At 36.4% G+C, this 15,465-nt stretch overlaps 1 protein-coding gene across 1 annotated transcript; it reads left to right on the top strand.

Annotated features, from left to right (window-relative positions):
* Window positions 486-9,954, top strand: LOC18782153 (folylpolyglutamate synthase). The gene is made up of 16 exons (XM_020569079.1): window positions 486-585; window positions 1,255-1,417; window positions 1,705-1,916; window positions 2,107-2,172; window positions 2,643-2,752; window positions 2,938-2,998; window positions 3,709-3,792; window positions 4,352-4,408; window positions 4,602-4,662; window positions 4,936-4,982; window positions 5,131-5,208; window positions 6,045-6,542; window positions 6,727-6,805; window positions 7,749-7,904; window positions 8,888-9,090; window positions 9,482-9,954. Exons 1-16 carry the CDS (start codon window positions 565-567, stop codon window positions 9,539-9,541), a joined length of 1,956 nt encoding a protein of 651 aa, XP_020424668.1. The 5' UTR covers window positions 486-564; the 3' UTR covers window positions 9,542-9,954.

Here is a 15,465-nt window from a genome sequence, read left to right on the forward strand (position 1 = left end):
TTTAAGAAATTATGATTATCAATAGAAGAACAATACCCAGTGGATTGAATGGAAAAACAGCCATTGCCATGGCTTCAGAGACAGAACCAAAGACGAAAAAATATATTTGAGAAGTGAGAAGGAGGAAGCCTGCGGTATTTGGTAAAGTTTTGCCCGTACAATTTTCTAGCAGCGATGATGGATGACGTTAACGCCAATATCAAACGGACGTTTAGTTCTGTCTCCCCATAGTTGTAGTTATCCAGGTGCCGTCATCTCATTGGTCCATACTACCACCTGTCAAATGCCACGTGGTAGTACAGTACCACCGTATAATTTCTCTCACCGAATGTCGTCTAGGGTCTCACGCGTGGCTGTCCTCCTACCCCTCGGCTAGCTCGGGGTTAGAATTATAATAAATCAAACCTGTGGGATTCGATTGTGATTAAACCAAAACTCATGGAGTGAAACTGAAATTCTCCCTCTATAAATTGATAATAGATTTAACTCACAAACTCACAAACGCGAGGACGCAGACACATCACTCCATGAGAAGAGCGGCACCGAATCTCCAACTCAAGCACAATGCCTCCGCTTACTTCCTCTGTCAGTCTCTCTCTCTCTCTCTCTAAATGCAAACACATACAGAACGGTCATGTTCATGTTCATATGGAAACTTCTTTCTCTGCCTTTTTATGCTTTTGTGGAAGAAAAAGAAGCATAAATTTTGTAGAACAGGATAAGAACCAGGAGAATCTGTTATCTTCTTCTGTTCCGTAGCATAAATTTTCCTTGTAATCTTCTTGTGCCCGTGTACCCCTGAAACATTCGTAGAGAAAGATTATGATGAAAGACTTTGGAGAGATATCTTTTCTTATGGGTGATGAATTGAATTGTTATTAATTTTTCAGAATCAGCACAAAAGGATAAGATTATTTGACTAGCTTTCTCTCATATGCATGCGTCAACCAATTTTTATTTTTAAAATAAAGTATATCGTTGTTTTTGTTTTTGTTTTGTTTTTGTTTTTACGCTGATGAAAATGAGGAAAATGAAAAAAACGAGAAATATATCCAGCTGAATTGGGTGTAGGTGACAATTGTGTGTCACCATAGCTTGTGTTAGATATGGGAAAATATTTTTCCTCACCCTGCCATTACAGACAGCCTAAAGTGTTCCATGATCTCAATTTTGTTGTCAGAGCATGGCATTTAAAAAAATTAAAAAAAATAAAATAAAATCTTTTAGTAAACTTAAAAGTTATTGTGTTTGCAGGTTGATGCTCTCCTGATGAATGTCTATACAAACACTCTCCTGAAGTGTGAGAGATTTGAAGTTTCACACTTCCATGACCGAAGTGTTCACTTGTTTACTAATAAAACATGGAGATCAAATAATGTGCCGGCTTTTAGAGGCACAAGTCATCTTAATAGACGTGGTAAGTTCATTTCCCTGCAAATGGATGTTCAGAGTTTCTCATGATAAATGTAATCTCTTATTGATGTTTTTGACAAGTTGCTTTGAAGCACTGTAATTTGGGGGCTTCTTAAGGAAATAAGATCATGTGAGATTATGCCAATCTATGGGTGAAATCTAGGACTTGGACTCCGTTGTTTTGTCATTCTTTAAAAAATTATCTACCTAGTTGTTTTAGAAGTCATCTTTGTGCATGGTGGAAGAGATTAACCTTGAGTTTTTGAACTTTTTTCCTGGCTTAATTTTTAGGTTATAGATCTACAAAGATATCATCTCAAGTTATGGAACAAATGCAAAGCAATGTGTTTGTCAAAGAGTACTCAGAGGACTTACCTGTTACATCTTCATATGAATCGGCCATGGAAGCACTTTCCTCCTTGATTACACGTAAAAAACGTGGAGAGAGATCATCTGTAGGTGGTAAATATGGGAAGTTGGAAAGGATGTCGATATATCTCAAGGTAATGTACTGACACAGTACAATGAGACCAGCATGCTCTGAGTAGTTATTGTTGAAATTAAACTTACTTGATTGTGAATGTTGTGGTGACTATCTAGTTTGATTTGTATCTTTGTAGTAACATATATTGTTTTTTAAATTTTGATTTAGTGTTTGTAGATTGAAATGCAGAATGCTTGGTTTCGTTACAGATACTAGGCTTGGAGGAAAAGATAGGAGGACTCAAAATTATTCATGTGGCTGGAACAAAGGGCAAGGTGCTTTCCCTTTAAACTATAAACTCCATATCCTCTATAAATCAGACTAAAGCTTTCAAACGATTAACAACATCTTTTGAAGTATCATTATGATATCCAACCCTAGTAGTGTCGATAAGGTCATAGCTGATAAGGTCCGTAAATAAGAACATGTTTTTTAACTTGTTAAATGAGATATTAACTGATCCAATGATTGAAAACATATTTTTATTAAAGTGTCTGATTAGATGTGTTACTTGACAAGGATTCAAAGTGTCTGAGATGATACAAATGGGAATGATATTAGAAGTTTAGTATTCTTATTAATCTTACATTTGTCTAAGGGTTATTGCATGACACATAATAGTCAGAGAACACATTTCTGCAATCCCTCTCTCTCTCTCTCTCCCTCTCTCTCTCTCTCTCTCTCTCTCTCTCTCTCTCTCTCTCTCTCAATCTTTCTGTTTTTCTTTTGGGCTTTCACATTTAAGGGTTCAACATGCACATTCTGTGAGGCTATTTTGCGGGAGTGTGGTTTTCGAACGGGACTGTTCACTTCTCCTCACCTGATTGATGTGAGAGAAAGATTTCGGATCAATGGGTTAGTATTTTAACATAAAAATGAACTATATTGCTTATCTTTTGTTTGGATACGTTCGCCGTGTCTCTCTCTCTCTCTCTCTCTCCATTGCCTGTAATTGGTAACTTATGTGTACAAAATTAATCTTACATTTGACTGTCAATATAACTTTCGGGTCTGAGCTTGACTTTAAATTGCATGTGTAGGTTGGACATAACTGAAGATAGATTTCTACTATATTTTTGGAATTGTTGGAATCAACTGGAGGTATTACTCCCATATAAATATTAGAATTCCATCTCTGGAATACTTTTAAGATATAGTTGTTCCAAATTGTAAAAGTTCTTATTGAAATCTCATACCCCAGCATGGTTCATGAGCATCTTCACGAACGGATGTATAGTTGTTCCATATTGTATGCAATTAATGATGATCACAAAATAATCATTGTTCCATATTGTAAAAGAGTTTCTATTCGAGTCTCATACCTCAAGCGGGTTCATCAGCACCATGCATGGCATTTCAGTAGTGCTCCTGTACCTGCTGTTAGATGTGGCATCAATTCGAATTGTACTGGTCATATTCATCAAAACTCAAGATGTTTTAGGCTTTCACTAGACTGAGAGCTTTGGTATGCATTATTTTTGCTTCAAATTCGTGTCGAAAATCCCTATGTATATGTATTTGGACTTTTCAGTTTCAAGAGCATCAGAACAAATTCATAAAAGCTTAAAATTTATACGAATCATGGCTATCATATTCCAAATTGGGAGGACTTTAGAATCTTCAAGAGTACGTGTGAGCTTGATTTTTAAATTATGATTTAATAGGTTGCATATGCATAAGATGGTCTTTAGTAATTTTTATTACTGCTTGATAACTTACCAAATAACAACTTATGGTACTGATGCTTTATCTGTGTTAAGCGCCCAAGTTGTAAAACACAGCTTTTTGATTGTTGAAGCTTGAATTTGCAGGAAATGGTTACAGAGGACCTGCCAATGCCTCCCCTATTTCAGTTCCTCACTTTATTAGCTCTCAAAATATTTGTTTGTGAACAGGTTAGGCATAGAACCTTAATTGCATATAAAGCTTCCCATTTTGGAATTACACACAGAGCTGCAGCAAGGAGTTCCTTTTGGTTTTTTGGTTACTCATCTATTTTTTCCCTTGTGTATTGTATGTATTTTTAATTATTCTCGCTACTGAAAACTGTTAGAGTCTGATGATTGGGTCATTTTATCCCTGCTTTCGTTTGGAATTTTCTGTTCAACTGTCAGTGTAGTCATCACTCTCCCAAATGTGACGTCAGGAAATGTTCTGAAGCCTGCTTATTAGCTAGTTCCCTAATCTCCTTACCATCCCTGCATTCCCTCCCTTATTGAGGTCTTCGAGCAGTGTTCCCATATGTCTATATTAGGACTTTTCTTGTTCTGTATCAATTAACTGGATTAGTGTGTTCTATGGTTAGCTTGATATGCACTGTTTCACTAACATAGTATTAAAGCCTATTCCCGGTGTTTGAATCTTGGAAACCCTATTTTTGGTATCTAAGTTTTGTTTTCCTTGGATTTTTTCTTTTTCCTGATGTATTTTGATTGAGAACAGTACTTTTGATAGGTTGACGTTGCTATTATTGAAGTTGGTCTTGGGGGAAAAACAGATTCAACAAATGTGGTATGCTGTATGGAACTACATAAAATTCTTGAAGTCTATTCAAATTTCAAAACTGTTTTATTTTTCTTGTTGAAGCCTATGATTAGATTATAATAAAGTGAAACTTGAGCATTCTCTTAACTTTTTTGCTGAAAGAACTGTATATATGATAAACGATGGAAATACTTATTGATGTTAGTGGTAAATCGTGCAGATAAAAGAACCTATTGTTTGTGGCATTACATCTCTGGGGATGGACCACGTGGAGGCATTGGGTGAGTCTTTTTGACTCCTCAACTTCTTTTTTCATATTTTGTTTACTGAGAGTACAATTACCTTTGTACTTTTTTATTTTGGTGGTGAAACAATCATCTTCATACTTAAGATAGGGAACATTTATAATTTTGCAATTATATGAATTCTATCCTGTTTCTGAGACTAGTTATCAGTAATCAGGTATTATTCTTTTGTATTTTCCTCCGTTTTAGCATTATTGTGAGCGATGGGGATATTTGGGTGCTAAATTAGGTAACTATAATATTATGCAGGAAATACCCTTGGGCAGATAGCTTCTCATAAGGCCGGAATATTCAAGGTATAAATCTCCCACACAAGCAATTCAAACTAGCATGGATATGCTTTCTTTGATTATGAGTTATTTATCGCATATTTCTGTTTTGATTATTCAAATTGGCAGTTTTCATATTTTCTGAATTGGGTTGATGTCTTCCCTGCTACTGAAGCCTCATATTCCTGCATTCGTGGTAGCTCAACTTTCTGAAGCAATGGATGTAATCCAGGAGGTGGCTCGTGGACTAGCGGTAAGTCATCTCTCCTAATTCCATTGTGTAGAGGTCATAATTTGAATGTATGCATAATACATATCACACACTTGCATGTGCACATATGTATACTTTTGTTCCCTGTCAATAGTTTTCTGGTCAAATTACTTCTTACCTTTTCCATGGGCCCTAAAAGAAATTTTTTTCTGTCATTGTGATCCACCATTTTCTTCTGATCATTGATGATTTACCTCCAAAAGCTTTTTGGCCTGGTTTTATGGGAAAGCACCACAATTATAGAATGAAATTATGAGTTATATATATATATATATATTATTCCTTCTTTAGTTTTTTGCACATATTTTGGATAACGATCAGGAACAAATGCAGTATCTGAATTTTTTCGTCACTCTAGTTTTCATGTGATCAAGTATGATAGTTGACAGTAGACACTAAAGCTTTCATATGATCTTGTCAAGTGTTTTAATACATTGAAGTAAATAAATGATAATTGCATAAATGCGGTTCTTGATGGATATAAATGTTCTTGTTATCCTAAAATTGAGATGAAAAAAGGTCTTGACATGGTAAAAACCTGGGTATACAAATTTGGTAATGTTTGTTTTATTTTATTCAAAGATGACATGTTATGTGGTGTAGATGGAAGCCTGTACATTAAACAAGCGTGTAGTAGACGTCAATTTGTTGGTCATCCTTCAGTGTTCAGCTAGGCCTAACCAAAATATCATTGTTCTGCTAGATATTTTTATAGGTTAATAACTGTAGGTTCATTACATACAAGTTCCCAGACAGAAGAATTTATGGATTGTTAGCTGCATGTGCTTCGCCTTTTGATCTGTATTTACCAATTGCAGGTTCCGTTGGAAGTAGTGGCACCACTTGACTGTGAGAAGATGGATGGTTTAAAACTTAGCTTGTCTGGTGACCACCAGTTCATCAATGCTGGTCTTGCTGTTTCTCTTTCTAAATGTTGGCTTCAAAGAACGGGGAATTGGGAAAAACTTTTTGGAAAACAAGATAACCTGGAAAGCAATTTACCAGGGGCATTTCGTAGAGGTCTTTCAACAGCACATCTTTCTGGGAGAGCTCAGATTGTTTATGATACTTCTCTGAAGTCTTGCAATTCATCAAAAGTGTCTGAAAGTTCTTGTGGAGATCTAATTTTCTACTTGGATGGAGCTCACAGTCCTGAGAGCATGGAGGTTTGTGGAAGATGGTTCTCTAGTGCAGTAAAGGGAAAACAGAAGGCATCATCTTGTTTTACGGTTGAAAACATGGTGCAGGTTTGGGGGAATGGTCACCTCCAATATGGAACAGAAAAAAGGGATAAGTCTTACAAAATATCAAAGCAGGTAAAACCAATACAGATTGCTATTTACTTTAGGGTATAGATGTCTTGAGATATCTATGGACAGCTCTTAGTGACCGGAATGTCTCAGTTAATGGCTTATCATATCAACTGAATGATTCTCATGTACAGTTCGTTTATGTCTGATATAATAATTGGTCCTTGTATGTAATCTTTATGCCTTGTAGATTCTTTTATTCAATTGCATGGAGGTTAGAGACCCTCAAGTATTGCTTCCAAAGCTTGTAAGCACGTGTGCTTCTTCAGGTATTGCTGATTCACTTTCAGTTAATTAGTCAATTCCACCTCTTTGTTTTTCTCATTTCTTAAAAACTACTTGTTTTCTTCAAGAAGCTTTGAGATATTGGTGTCAAATTTTATCTCTTCCTCTAAAAGGGGAAGGTTGTGTGAACTTGTGGGCGGGGAGTTGGGGATGGGGCAGCGGTAGCCAGCTATCTTTGTCAGCAGAAAAGAAAGAGGCAATTGTCACTTTCCTTTTTAGACCTTATATGTGATATCAGTATTCTATAAAACCGTACTAACGTATAAGCTCAATGCAATACAACAAAAACTCATTGTTAGTATAAATTTGAGAATATATTGCCAGTATTCTCTACTACTAATTGCATGGCGTCAAGATTAGTTAGGTGGTCTGTTGAAACTTTGAGCATAGCATCCTGTAAATGTAGTTTGTCTTTTTCTTTTTTCGCTGCTATTTTTTTTCCTAAGGATATATATGTATTGTCCCCTTCTATTGAGGGATCCCTCAAATAATTTTATTTGAGGGACGCCTTTTAGGGTACTCTACGAATTTTTTTTCAACTATCCAAACCGTCTATTTTTCAAGTCTTCATTCATAGATCATCCTTAAAAAAAATCATACATATTGAAAATCATTAAGGCATCTAATTGAGAACAACAGAATCAATGAACACAGTGCTTCAAGAAAGTACTTAAATTTCAATAATTTAATTGAATGGTCAAATGATATTGGATTCAAGTGATTTTTTTGTAGAGATGATCTTTGAATGAATATCTACAAAATAGAAGGTTTGGATTAGTGAAATACAATGCGGAGTGGGCCCTACAAGGGTGTCCCTCAAATAGGCTTATTTGAGGGATCCCTCAACGGAAGCTCTCTGTATATGTATATTTCTATGGTTATGAGAGTTGAAACTGTTGCCTCATGATTTGTCAAAATATTTCTCAGGTACTCATTTCTCAAAGGCCCTTTTTGTCCCAAGTATGTCAACTTATGACAGAGTTACTTCTGCTGCCTCAGTCATTCCTGCCGATAACTTTAGCAGGGACCTGTCTTGGCAGTTCAGCCTCCAGAGACACTGGGAGAAGATGATCCATGGGAAGGGTATATACTTTGGTTTCCTTGAAAGCTTCAATTGGATTTTAATTGGTTATTTTGCGGTGTTTGCTTATTTACACACCTGATAATAATGATAAGGTATATATGTATACATTACATGCACGTATGTATTTATGTTAGACACATGCAGGCACAGACACATTTTCCTGACCATTAATTTAAAAAATAAAATAAAATAAAATAGAAAGGTCAATCAAAACATTTCATGGCTCTTATGAGGCCCATGAAACTGAGATTATGGCAGTGGTGGAATGTTTGTGATTTGCACCTGATCTTGGTCTTTGAGAGGTGGTGTTGGAAATGGATGCTAAGGTTGAAATTGCAAGTATTACATCACTGTAATGAGTTTACTGGACCTGATGGTGTCTTGGTTGAGGAGGTTAAATATCTGCTTCACCAATTTCGGAAAGCTTTGTGTTGCTGGGAGCTTGCAGCTGCAACCATGTTGCTCACGCTCTTGCCCAGTTTGCTTTAAGTTGTAAGGATTTCGTTTCTTGGGTTGAAGATACTCCTCTTTGGCTGCATCCTCTTCTCTCCCATGATATCAACTAGGGTTTCCTTTTTAATGAAATGTTCATCCTGAAAAAAAAATAATAAAAAAAAGTAGAAAGATCAACCAAACACATACAGTTGCCTGGGGGAAAAAAGACAGCCAACAAAGAAATCTGCGTAACTCATTAGTGGGGGTTAGGTTTAGTTTAATGCTGTCCGAAAATCAGCTCCTTTAAGCTGTCATCATTAGCAATCCTTCATCTGATCAGATAGTTTTTGTCAAAATAGTGGCTGTGGCCTTAAAACTGTGCTATGGGGTCCTGATGTTGGTTACCTAAGAGGTGACCCGAACCATCCTCTCTGACCAAATTGTCTATCAGTATTTTGTATGCGTTCAATTTATGCATGCTGTTGAGAATGATGTTTTGATTATTTCTTGAACAACAATCTGTCCAACACAATGTTTTTGTGCTCAGATACAGAAGTCGATACTGTTATTGACACGGAACCAAAAATGGATGCTGCAAAATTTTTGCCTTACGAGTTTCTTTATGAGGATGCTTCTCATTGCAGTCCTGTAGAAAATCATTTTGCTTGTAGTGCAGTAATCCCTTCACTGCCATTGGCTATAGATTGGCTCAGGGATTGTGTAAAAAGAAACCCTTCTGTTAGAATCCAGGTAAAATTACTGGCTACAAACTTGTTCTTTCATTGATTTTGGAAAGCTCTACTATTTAACTTCATATAGATATATCAGCAGACCATCCAATTAATTTAGAATTTAAAAAGATCTAAATAGTGATTCATGTATTTCAGTACTCCATTTATCTTGATGTGTGGTTTAAAGGTCGTTTATTGTCTTTTTGGCTGGTAATAACTACATGATTGCCATACCAGTTTACTTTAAACTTATATCATGATATCCAGCGTATACCAATTGAAACCCCTGAAAATTTTGCCCCTATATTATCTGATTTCAATTTTTTTTCCTGTAAAATTATGTTTTTGGGGGAGAAGTCTGGATCTTTGTACACATTCATACATCTAAAATGCTTATTGTGGATCTGCAGGTTCTTGTAACCGGGTCATTGCATTTGGTTGGAGATGTACTAAAGCTGTTGAAGAGATGATATGTATATAAATTAGGCTGCCAATACATCTCGACCAACACGTTCTTAAACTCGTTCATGTTGCTTTTTTCTCGCAATGTTGAAGGAACAAGGCTCATCAGGTCACTTCAAGCCTGGCTTAACTATTTTTCACTAACTTAGATTAATTGTTTGTATTATTCCGTCATGTTGTACCATAAAGAAAAATGTTCCATCCTTCATTTTGCAATTCCTTTGTCAAGGAATGTCTTGTTTGGCAACGCCATAATGTATCGAACAGTATATGTTCTAATGCCGGCTTTATTATTTCGATCAGATTTTATAGTACTATGTTGTTGTCGATTGGTTTGTACCCAAATAAGATCATACAAGTACAAACATATAGGTGGTACTATTTTTGATGCTAGATTGAATGTAATGTGTTTAATTTGATATAATTTTACTTTATTTTATAAATTAGCACAATTTTATGTGGTTAGTTTGATCTCCGTCAGAAATGAGCTAGATTGAAGTTGTTTCCTTGTAAAACTGGAAGTATGGATGGTGAATCAGAAGAGAATAAGTAGATGAAGCATAATGAGGAGAAACAGTAACGTGAATTATCATGCTGTTTATTGCAACATCCCGTCACGGATTTTAACTTCATTTTTGGAGTTTTAGAAGGAATCTTTAGGGGTTGTTTGGTACAGCGGACTGTCATGGACTGGATTAAATCCTGAGACTGTTATGGATCAACTTGGATTGGCTTAAGTTGGATTAAGCACTGACCTACGTTTGGTGCTGCGTCGGACTAAGAAACTAAATTGTCCATTGTAAAAATAGTGAAGATTTATGTTTGGTGATGTATCGGACTAAAAAATAATTTTTTAAATATTTTTAAATTTAAATTTAATTAGTGAAGAGTCACTCTCTTTTGTTCTCTCTCCCTTCGAATCTCACACCCACAACCCACTTTTTCTCCAATTTCTCCTTTCTTCTCTCTTTTCCCTTTCTTTTTTCTCCCTTTTCTTCTTCCGAGTTCACTTTTCCCTCCCTCTATCTTCCTTTTCCTTTTTCCTCTTTTACTTATTCCGTGCCATTTCCCTCATCTCTCTCTCTCTCTCTCTCTCTCTCTCTCTAGATATACTTGAGAAGGCATGAAAAGTAGAACAAGGTCACTGGAGCCCAACAAAAGCTTGGGACCAAAAACAGCTTGAGCCGCAAGATATAAAAGAAGGAGCAAACAAAGTTGGAAAGGTAGGAGGGATACATCAACAAAATCATCTTAATTTTCTTCCTTTTCTCTCTTCTTCTTCCTATCTCTTGCCTTTCTCTTGTTTTCTTCCCTTCGTTTCTCTGATTTTTTTTTCCTGCGTTTCTCTCTTTTTTCTCTGGTTTGGATCTACTAGGAATTGAGTTTTTGTGTTTATGGTTCCATCTTCATATGAAAAGAAAAAAAAAAAATTTAAGGGGAGATTGCCACTGTGTGGTTCCATTGGGTTTGAATTGATGGTGGTGGTTAATTGAATTAGTGGTGGTTGATTTTCTCCCAGACAGTGTTGGTTTCAACCTTGCTGTTTTGCAAGCTCGCTATTTTGCGAGCCATATTTCAGCATCGTTGTATTGGGCCAACGAGTGAGGGTTTTTTTTGTACTCTTGGACTCTATAATCTCATTTAAGTTGTCCCCCCTTATTACCAAACATGGGTTTCAGGTGTTATTTAACCTAATCCAATCTAGTGAGGCATACCAAACACAGCATGAGGGTTTTAAAGTGGTTTAGGGGCCACTTTTTGTTCGGGACTAGTTTTGAAAAAATTTCTTCACTCCATTGCATGGAAATTGTTCTCATGAGTCGTAGACACATACTACGAGTAAATCAGACTTTAACGAATGGTCAACAGAAGTGCAGTAGCACAATCGTAATTTTGGTAACATAAGATTTTTTAAAAAAACTTATGGCAACTTTCTCTCTACTCACTTTTTCTTCTCCTTCCTCTCTCCCCGATTCTCTCGCCTTTCTCACGAAAAAACGGTGCACAACGCTTGAGGAAAATTCCCGATGCCGTCTGGTGGCGACAAACAACAATGCCGAAGAACCTTTTCCCCACCACCCCTGCTTCGATTAGCCGCTGTAATCGCTTAATTTTTACACAACCAACGCCTCTCCTCCCTCAAAATTTCCCCTAAGTTAGTCGACGTCGTTAGTGGCTGTCATCACCGCCGCAAGCCCAATAAGCTTTGGCCAAAACCCTTACGTGTTTGGCTATATTCAAGCCAATTCAGCCGAGGTACAAGAGTAAAAGTTGCTTCCCTTGAAGTGCTTGTGTGAGTGGTATATTGGGTTGTCGACTATTTGGACTTTTTCCGACGGCAAACTTCAAAAGCCTTAGCCTTTGACGACGCGTGAGCACCCTAGTGGAGGCCCACTTTGCTTTGTAATTGCCCCTTCCTGAGTTGCTTTCATATGTTTGCCTGTACTTGTATTTAGTATACATGTGCCCGACCATGTTTACCCCAGCCACCTACCTGATTTTTCTACATAGGTGGTTGGCCAGTTTTCTCCATCCCTGGTTACCTTCAGATGTTTGCATACCCGTGTTTAGTATACAGGTGTCTGCCCAGGATTTTCCCATCCACCTGCCCAATTTGTCTACAGAGGTAGTTGGCCAGTTTCCTCCTTCCCCGGTTGACTTTAGATGTTTGCATGTACCTGTATTTAGTATATAGGTGTCTGGCTAGGATTTCCCTAGCCATCAACTCAATTTGTCTACATAGGTGGTTGGCCATTTTTCTCCTTCCCCGGTTGCCTTCAGATGTTTGCATGTACCTGTGTTTATTATATAGGTGTCTGACTAAGAGACTTGCATGTACTTGCAACAAGAATACTCTGTAAGTGTCTGGCCATGAATTATTTGCATGTACCTGTGTTTAGTATACAGGTGTTCAGCTAGGATTTCGCCAGCCACCTGCCCAATTTGTCTACACAGGTGTTTGGCCTATTTTCCTCTTCCTCAGTTGCCTTTAGATGTTTGCATGTACCTATGTTTAATATACATGTGTTCGGCCAAGATTTCCCCAACCACCTGCCTAATCCTATATGGGTTGTGAAGTGCATAGTTTCCAAATAAGAGGTTAGGTGTTATGTATGTATGACACTGGTTTTTAAGAATATTATTGTTTTACTTTGAGCTCGTGTTCTACCTATTGAGTATTGCGACAGTTCTATTTTAACTTATATTGAGGTAAATGTTTTCTTGTGCTCAAGAATGTTTTAAATATTTGTCAGGCTATCGATTGATTAGATGATTGGTTTGAGTTTAAAAAAGGTTTGCTTCTAATTTCATTTTCTATTATACTTAAGATAAAATCAAAGTTTCTATCTTTTGTTGGATACGAGATGTTGGCTTATTGTTTAAAAACTACATGTGGCTTGATCCCTTGAAAATTGTACGTTGGCAACCTAGAGTCAACCTAGGTTGAGCCATGAGGTTAGGCTTTTAGTAGTATGTTCAATTTTGTCAAAATGGATCTTGATCACTTATCTATATTGTTCTTGGGGTTTGAGACCCGATTCAGTTTGATGAGTGATTTATGCATTATAAGGGGTTTTGATGCCCATTGAAACTTTTGTTAATTGGTGTGGTTTATGCATTGTGCTTGCTGAATGGTTGAGAGATTTAATTGTGTTTTCTTTACAGGTGTAATTTTGGGTTTAGAGCCAATTTCAGGGGAAACTCTGCTTGTTTTTTTTTTTTGTAGAAGTCAATTCTAAGATTGTTTTAGAATTAGAGCAAGGATATTTTAGTAATTTGGGCACGACACCTGGCATGTGTCTGACATGTACACGGTTTGTCATGGATTCCAAGGGGGGATTGTGGCGGTTCCTGTCATTTATGGTGTACCACATTAGTAGTTTAGGGTTAAAATGTAGGATATGATTTCAAATGTTTGTCTGTACCTATGTTTAGTATACAGGTGTCCAGCCATGATTTCCCCAATCACCTGCTTTACTTTTCTACACAAGTGGTTGGCCAATTTCCCCTTCCCTAGTTGTCTTTAGATGTGTGCATGTACATGTGTTTAGTATACAGGTGTCTGCCCAGGATTTCTACAACCACCTGCCTGATTTGTCTACCTAAGTGGTTAATGGCGAAGCTAGAAAATTCATCAAGGAGGGTCAACCTCAAAAAATAAAATCATCGCATAACAAGATAAATTTATCTAATAATACAATGTCTTTAGTAATAATAACTCATATGTCATTCCAATACATTCACAATCGTCCTCGACAAGTTTTCATTTCTTGAAATCTTTCCAAAATCACGTCATTATCAATAATATAAAATGTATCTTTTTCAATATATATGATAAAGTTGTCATTCATCCATATATCTCCCATTCGGTTGTGCAGATCACTTTTCAATATATTCATAGCAGAAAATGTTCTTTCCACAGAGGCAGTCGCAACTGGTAGGATTAGTGCCAGTGTCACGAGCAAGTAAACCACTGGGTATACCCTATATTTTTTTTTTGTCTTAGCCAACTTTTCTCCAAGATAACTAATTCCTTTCAACCCTGAAAACGCACTACTAGATTTCATATCAAATATGTAAGTCTCAAGTTCATCCTCAAGTGCTAAGATATCATTCTCTGAAAAGTCCTTTAGATAAAATTGAGCAAGGCGAATCAATTTTTGTTTGTTAAAAGCAGAGAATGAATCAAGTGGACTTAAACATGCCATACAAAGAAGCAACTCAGTATTAATCTTTGTATTAATTCTTGGAGTTGCATATCTATACATCATAAAATAAATCGACTTGATAGTAATGCAAATTTGTGAGTTTTGGAGCTCTGCGTCGTGACCGGCCTGAAGGTAGATAAATATTATCCATGTTAGGAACATCAATATAATATTTTTCACAAAAAACAACAATTTGATTGAGTAAAGAATCCCATCCACTATCTCTCATCTCTTGTAATTGTTGCTTACTGAGTGTAACAAAGTTCATGGCGTTTACAATATCTTGATCTCTCCTTTGTAATGCTTGTGATAACTGATGAGTAATTCCCAACAAATTTTTCATAAGATGTAGACTGGATGGAAAATCAAATGATTCCAGCCAATCTAATAACTTGGTTGCCTTATGTTTCTGATCAATTTTCAATGCATTCACCTTAAGTTCCTCAAGCAATTTAATTATAGATGGAAATAAATTGATGATACTTATCAAAGTACTATAATGAGAGCTCCATCTTGTTTCACCCACTCGTTTAACAGTGATTTCTTGATTTAAGCCCCTCCCACTTGAAATTCTCCACTATCAAGTGCTTCAATAACCTTGCTAGCTTGTTTCTCTCGAAGAAAATCACGATGTTTAGAGGAGCCTCCAACAACATTCACCAAATTAGAAACCAAAGTGAAAAGATCATCGATTTTGATATGATTCTTTGCTAGAGACACAAGAGCTAATTGAAGTTGATGAGAAAAATAATGAACATAATAAGCACACTCATTTTCCTTCAAAATATAAGTTTTAAGACCATTGAATTCTCCCTGCATATTACCGATACCATTATAGCCTTAGCCACGCAACTTAGATATGCTCAATTTATTTCTCGAAAAGAAATTATCAATTGCCTTCTTAAGTGACAAAGCAGCAGTATCATTAACATGCTCAACACCAACAAATCACTCAATTACATGTCCCTTGCATACATATCGCAATACAATGGCCATATGTTCTTTTCTAGATATGTCACAAGACTCGTCAATAAGAATTGAAAATAATGAGTTACCTACACCGCTAATAATTTTATTTAACGTTTCAATTGCGGCAGCATTCACAATATCCTTTTGTATATCAGGTGATGTTAACTTAAGATTTGCAGGAGCATTTTTCAATACAACTTTCTTCACTTCCTCATTTCTATTAGAATACCAGTGCAAAAGTTCAAGAAAGTTAC

This window comes from Prunus persica, chromosome G7, assembly GCF_000346465.2.
Source record: "Prunus persica cultivar Lovell chromosome G7, Prunus_persica_NCBIv2, whole genome shotgun sequence".
Taxonomy (NCBI): Eukaryota; Viridiplantae; Streptophyta; class Magnoliopsida; order Rosales; family Rosaceae; genus Prunus; species Prunus persica.

Excerpts from the sequence above, each read along its gene's own strand:
- LOC18782153 (XM_020569079.1), top strand. The coding sequence starts at position 565 with ATGCCTCCGCTTACTTCCTCT. Across the intron at positions 2,173-2,642 it reads TGGCTGGAACAAAGGGCAAG|GGTTCAACATGCACATTCTG; the intron begins GTGCTTTCCCTT and ends TTCACATTTAAG. Across the intron at positions 4,983-5,130 it reads ATAAGGCCGGAATATTCAAG|CCTCATATTCCTGCATTCGT; the intron begins GTATAAATCTCC and ends CTGCTACTGAAG.